The sequence below is a fragment of the Rhincodon typus genome, chromosome 28, assembly GCF_021869965.1.
Source record: "Rhincodon typus isolate 14 chromosome 28, sRhiTyp1.1, whole genome shotgun sequence".
Classification (NCBI taxonomy): Eukaryota; Metazoa; Chordata; class Chondrichthyes; order Orectolobiformes; family Rhincodontidae; genus Rhincodon; species Rhincodon typus.
In genome coordinates, this window is record NC_063359.1 from 41,968,842 (window position 1) to 41,975,373 (window position 6,532).

The 6,532-nt window shown below is 47.4% G+C and overlaps 1 protein-coding gene across 5 annotated transcripts in view; it reads left to right on the top strand.

Annotated features, from left to right (window-relative positions):
• Positions 1 to 6,532, top strand: part of vav2 (vav 2 guanine nucleotide exchange factor) — a 122,566-nt gene that overhangs the window by 107,082 nt on the left and 8,952 nt on the right. For all 5 annotated transcript variants that reach the window (XM_048613536.1, XM_048613539.1, XM_048613537.1 and 2 more), the window contains 2 exons: positions 5,131 to 5,150; positions 6,059 to 6,083. In XM_048613536.1, coding sequence (XP_048469493.1) covers positions 5,131 to 5,150; positions 6,059 to 6,083 — 45 coding nt within the window. The remainder of the gene's footprint in view (positions 1 to 5,130; positions 5,151 to 6,058; positions 6,084 to 6,532) is intronic.

Genomic DNA, 6,532 nt, shown 5'->3' on the forward strand with positions numbered 1-6,532 from the left:
GTCTGGTGACCCTTCCTCAGAACTGTTCTGAGGAAGGGTCACCGGACACAAAACATTAACTCTGTTTTCTCCTTCACAGATGCTGCCAGACCTGCTAAGCTTTTCCAGCAACTTTGTTTTTGTCACAGTTATATTAAATCTGTTACAAAGTCAATAGCAAGGAATAAAACAGAACAGACCCGAGCACTGCTAATGACAACAGTAACAGCCCTGTTGACCCTTCAAACTCCTATTTAGTTGGGAGCTTGTGCCAAAACTGAACATAAGAACCATGAACAGGAGTCTTTTCTCTCAATCATTTGTAGAATTTGTGCATCACTGGCTGGGCCAGCATGTATTATCTGTCCCTCGTTGCCCTGAGAAGGTGGTGGGGAGCTGCCTTCTTGAACTGCTGCAGTCCCTGTGCTGTAGGTAGACCAACAATGCCCTTAGGGAGGGAATTCCAGGATTTTGACCCATCAACAGTGAAGGAACAGCGATATATTTCCAAGTAAGGATGGTGAGTGGCTTGGAGAGGATCTTGCAGGTGGCAGTGTTCCCATGTATCTGCTGCTGTTGTCCTTCCAGATGGATTGGGTTTGGAAGGTGCTGACTAAGGATTTATGATGAATTTCTGTAGTGCATCTTGTAAATATTACACACTGCTGCTACTGAGTGTTGGTGATTGAGGTAGTGGATGCTTGTGTATGTGCCAATCAAGTGGGCTTCTTTGTCCTGGATGATGTTGGGCTTCTTGAATGTTGGAATGCACTCATCCATCCACTCAGCATGCACCTGATTGTGACTTGTAGATGGTGGACAGGCTTTGGGGAGTCAGGTGGTGAGTTACTTGCTGCAGTATTCCTAGCCTCTAACCTGTTCTTGTAGTCACTGTATTTATGTGGTGAGTCCAGTTGAGTTTTTGGTGGAGGATTCAGTGATGGTATTACCATTGAATATCATGGGGCTGTAGTTAGATTCTCTCTTCTTGGAAGTGGTCATTGCCTGGCATTTGTGTGGCGCAAATGTTACTTGCCACTTATCAGCCCAAGTCTGGATATTGTTCAGATACAACAAGATCTGGACACGGATTGCTTCAGTATCTAAAGAGTCACGAGTGGTGCTGAATATTATGCAATCATCAGCAAACATCCCCACTTCTGACCTTATGATAGAGGGAATGTCATTGCTGAAGTAGCTGAAGATAGCTGGGGCTAGGACACAACCCGGACGAACTCCTACAGAGATGTTCTGGAGCTGAGATGACTGATCTGAAACAACCACGATCATTTTCCTATGTGTCAGGTATGACACCAACCACTGGAGCATTTTCCCCCTGATACCTTTCGTTGGCTTTCATTGACAGGGGAATTGAGTTTAACAGCCACGATGTTATGCTGCAGCTCCATAAAACCCTGGTTAGACCACTTCGAATATTGTGTTCAGTTCTGGTCACCTCATTATAGGAAAGATGTGGAAGCTTTAGAGAGGGTGCAGAGGAGATTTACCAGGATGCTGCCTGTACTGGAGGGCAGGTTTTATGAGGAAAGATTGAGGGAACTAGGGTTTTTTTCATTGGAGCGAAGAAGGTTGAGAAGTGACTTGATAGAGGTGTACAAGATAATGAGAGGCATAGATAGAGGGGATAGCCAGAGACTTTTTCCCAGGGCAGAAATGACTATTATGAGGGGGCATAATTTTAAGGTGATTGGACGAAGGTATAGGGGAGATGTCAGAGGTAGGTTCTTTACACAGAGAGTGGTGGGTGTGTGGAATGCGCTGCTGGCAGTAGTAGTGGAGTCAGATACTTTAAGCGACTCTTGGATAGGCACATGGAGGATAGTAAAATGTAGGGTATGCAGGGTAGATTGATCTTAGTAGGATAATAGGTGGGCACAACATCGTGGGCCGAAGGGCCTGTACTGTGTTATACTGTTCTATCTTCTATATTCTAGACCCATTGATTCCAGTTTTGCCAGGGCTCCTTGATGCCACGCTTAGTTGAATGCAGCCTTGATGTCAAGGGCTGTTACTCTCACCTCACCTCTGGAATTCAGCTGTTTTGTCCATGTTTGAACCAAGGCTGTAATGAGGTCAGGAGCTGAGTGGCCCTGGTGGAACCCAAACTGGGCGTCACTGAGAAGATTGTTGCTGAGCTGATGCTGCTTGATAGCACTGTTGGTCACACTTTCCATCACTTGACTGATAAGTGAGAGTAGATTATGGGATGGTAATTGGCCAGGTAGGATCTGTCCCACTTTTTGTGTACAGGACATACCTGGGCAATTTTCCACATTGTTGGGTAGATGCCAGTGTTATAACTGTACTGGAACAGCTTGGCTAGAGGAGCACAAGTCTTCAGTCCTATTGCCAGAATGTTGTCAGGGCCCATAGCCTTTGCAGTATCCAGTGTCTCCAACCGTTCCTTGATATCATGTGGAGTGAATCGAATTGGCTGAAGACTGGTATCTGTAATGCTGGGGACCACTGGAGGAGGCCGAGATGGATCATCCACTCGGCACTTCTGGCGGAAGATTGCTGCGAATGCTTCAGCCTTATCTTTTGCACTGATGTGCTGGGCTCTTCCATCATTAAGGATGGGGATATTTGTGGACCTTCCTTCTCCAGTGAGTTGTTTAATTCATTGACTGGATGTGACAGGACTGCATAGTTTATATTTAATCCGTTGGTTGTGGGATCACTTAGCTCTGTCTATCACTTGCTGCTTATGTTGTTTGATGTGCAAATAGTCCTGTTTGGTGGCTTCACCAGGTTGACACCTCATCTTCAGGTATGCCTTTTGCTGCTCCTGGCATTCCCTCCTGCACTCTCCATTGAACCAATGTTGATCCCCTGGCTTTATGGCAATGGTTAGGTGGGGGATATGCCGGGCCATGAGGTTACAGATTGTGTTGGAGTACAATTCTGCTGCTGTTGATGGCCCACAGCGCCTCATGGATGCCCAGCCTTGAGTTGCTAGATCTGTGCGAAGTCTGTCCCATTTAGCACGGTGATAGTGCCGCACAGCACGATGGAAGTTATTCTCAATGTGAAGGCGGGACTTCGTCTCCACAAGGACTGTGCGATGGTCACTCTTACCGATACTGTCATGGACAGATGTGTCTGCAGCTGGCAGAGTAGTAAGGATGAGGTCAAGTTTGTTTTTCCCTCTTGTTTGTTCCCTCACCACCTACCACAGACCCAGTCTAGCAGCTATGTCCTTTAGGATCCGACCAGCTCGATCTGTAGTACTGCTGCCGAGCCACACTCGGTGGTGGACATTGAAATCTCCCACCCAGAGTACATTTTGTGCCCTTGTCTCCCTCAGTGTTTTCTCCAAGTGTTGTTCGATGTGGAAGAGTACTGATTCATCAGCTGAGGGAGGACGATACGGGGTAGTTAGCAGGAGGTTTCCTTGTCCTTGTTTAACCTGAAACCATGAGACTTGATGGGATTTGGAGTCAATGTTGAAGCAACTCCCTCCTGTCTATATACCACTGTGCCACCACCTCTGTTGGTTCTGTCCTGCTTGTGGGACAGGACATATCCAGGGATGGTGATGGTGGTGTCTGGGACATTGCCTGTAACGTATGATTCTATGAGTATGACAATGTCAGGCTGTTGCTTGACTAGTCTGTGAGACAGCTCTCCCAGTTTTGGCACTAACCCCCAGATGTTAGTGAGGAGGACTTTGCAGGGTCGACAGGGCTGTTTCTGCTGTTATCTTTTCCAGTGCTCAGGTCAAAGCCAGGTGATCCACCCCGGTTTCATTTCTTTGTTAAGACTTCATAGTGAACGATATAACTGAGTTGCTTGCTAGTTCATTTCAGAGGGCAATTGAGAGTTATCCATATGGCTGTAGGTCTGGAGTCACATGTAGGCCAGACTGGGTAAGGATGGCAGGTTCCATCCCTAAAGGACATTAGTGAGCCAGTAGGTTCTTCTGACAATTGACTTGGTCATCATTAGGCTCTTAATTCCAGACTTTTTTTTATTGATTTCAAATTCGACCATTTGCTGTGATGGGATTTGAACCCAGGTCCCTAGAACATTAGCTGAGTTTCTGGACTAAAAGTCTAGCGATAATACCAGTAGGCCATTTCCTCCCCTGTTGGCAATTTAGCCCCTTGAGTCTACTCTGCTATTTGATACAATCATAGCTGTTCTCGTCTCAGCCTCAACTCCTCCTTCCTGCCTGCTCCCCATTAACCTTTCAACCTGTTGCTAATAAAATTCTATTTCTGGTTAAAGGGTTACGGGGATGGGCAGGAAAGTGGAGTGAAGGCTGAGATGAGATCAATTTATTGAGAAGTCACAGATTCAGGACATGCAGGAAGATTATTTCAGACTGAGATGAACAGAAATGTCTTCACTCTGAGGGTGGGGAGCTTGTGCAATTCACTACCATGAGGAATCTGAGGAAATGAATATGTCAAAGAAATGTGAGAGTGTTTAGAGGCTGAATACATGAAGGTGTGTCGGGAGAGAGCGGGAGTATGGCATTGAGATGGAGGATCAGCCATGAATATGTTGAATAAAGGAGCAGTCCTGATGGGCTGAATGGCCCACTCCTGGTCTGGATCCTGTGAAGTCTCATGGCATCAAGTCAAACATGTGCAAAGAAAGCTCCTGTAGGTTATCAGCTTCTGCCACCCATACTCAGCTGATGAGATTCTGTACACCTCTCTGTTGGTCACTGTGTGTTGGAAGCACTGTAAGGGTCCTCAGAATGGTCTCTGGGTGGGGGAGTTCAATGTCAATGGTCTTTTTTCATTTATTGATAGGATGTGATCACAAAGCTGTGCAGGGCCAGGGGTACCTGCCCTGTGTGTCAATCGCCTGCATCCACGGTTAGATTGCTGTGTCCCACTGTGCTGGGCCTGGTTGGCCATCTGCCAGCAGCCCCACGCTCAACACATCTTTGCTAATATTTGGACCACTGCCTCCTCTGCAGAAGAACAGCCTGAATAGAAAAGGGCAATAAAAACAAGTCACCAAAGCTCTGGAAGAATTAACAGTCAACAATGCTAGGGAGGGTAGGAACAACTGGCAAGGGCACAAGAATGGGAGTTTGCATGGAGCACAAGTCTGGTTTGTGACATGAATGCTGTGCTTAGTTCATAACCTAACAAAATCTCCATTTCTTTCCAGATTTAGCAGCGGATGATTTGGTAAGTTATTAATAAAACTAAGATACTGACCCTCACTGGGGTATGGCTCCCACACACTCTGACTCTCACTGGGGTACGGTCCCATACACACTGACTCACACTGGGGTACGGCTCCCACACACACTGACTCTCACTGGGGTATGGCTCCCACACACTGACTCTCACTGGGGTACGGCTTCCACACACACTGACTCTCACTGGGGTACGGCTTCCACACACACTGACTCTCACTGGGATATGGCTCCCACACACACTGACCGTCACTGGGGTACGGCTCCCACACACACTGACTCTCACTGGGGTACGGCTCCCACACACACTGACTCTCACTGGGGTACGGCTCCCACACACACTGACTCTCACTGCGGTACGGCTCCCACACACACTGACTCTCACTGGGGTACGGCTCCCACACACACTGACTCTCACTGGGGTACGGCTCCCACACACACTGACTCTCACTGAGGTACGGCTCCCACACACAGTGACTCTCACTGGGGTACGACTCCCATACACGCAGATTTTCAGTGAGAGCATGTTCTGGTGACCTTGTTATGTAATCTTGTGAATGTAATGCTGGAACTATCTATGTCACTGGTTAGGCCAGTGCTGGATTTTTGTGTACAGTTCCAGTCACCCTATTACAGGGAGGTCACAATTGTTCCAGAGAGAGTGCGGAGGAGATTTACAAGAATGTTGCAAATGCTTGAAAATTGCATGGTTGAGGGAAGATTGGATAGGTAAAAGGCTGGTTTCCCTGGAACAGAGGAGGTTGACAGGTGACTTAATCGGCACAATTTGAGCTGAAGCTGGCTGACATTTCCTCTCCTGTCCTGTTCACTGAACAGTTTGCACAAACTCACCTTGTTTCACACACAAAAAAATGACTTTGCTGTTTTTCTTCACAGGACGGAGGACAGCCAGTGGCAGCAGGTACGTGTAAATCCCTGTGTGAGGAGAACACTCCAAACAGCAAGTTCTCAACTTCCCGCTATCACAATGCAGTAACAGCCAACATGGTCACTGCAGGAATCTAGGAATAGGCAGCCAATATGCACACAGCAAGATACCACATATTGTGATGTGATAACAAGCCAATCATCTGTTGTGTCAGGTTGATGGGCGATTATCAGTCAAGTCACCAGCAGAAACTCCCCTGCCCTTAATCAAATGTTAACCAAAAAATATTACACATCCACCTGGCATTTTGATTAATTTCTCCAAAGGATGGCATCTACAACATTGCACTCCCTCAGCACTGACCTTCCGACAGTGCGGCGCTCCCTCAGCACTAACCGTGTGACAGTGCGGCGCTCCCTCAGCACTGACCCTGTGACAGTGCGGCGCTCCCTCAGTACTGACCCTCCCACAGTGCGGCGCTC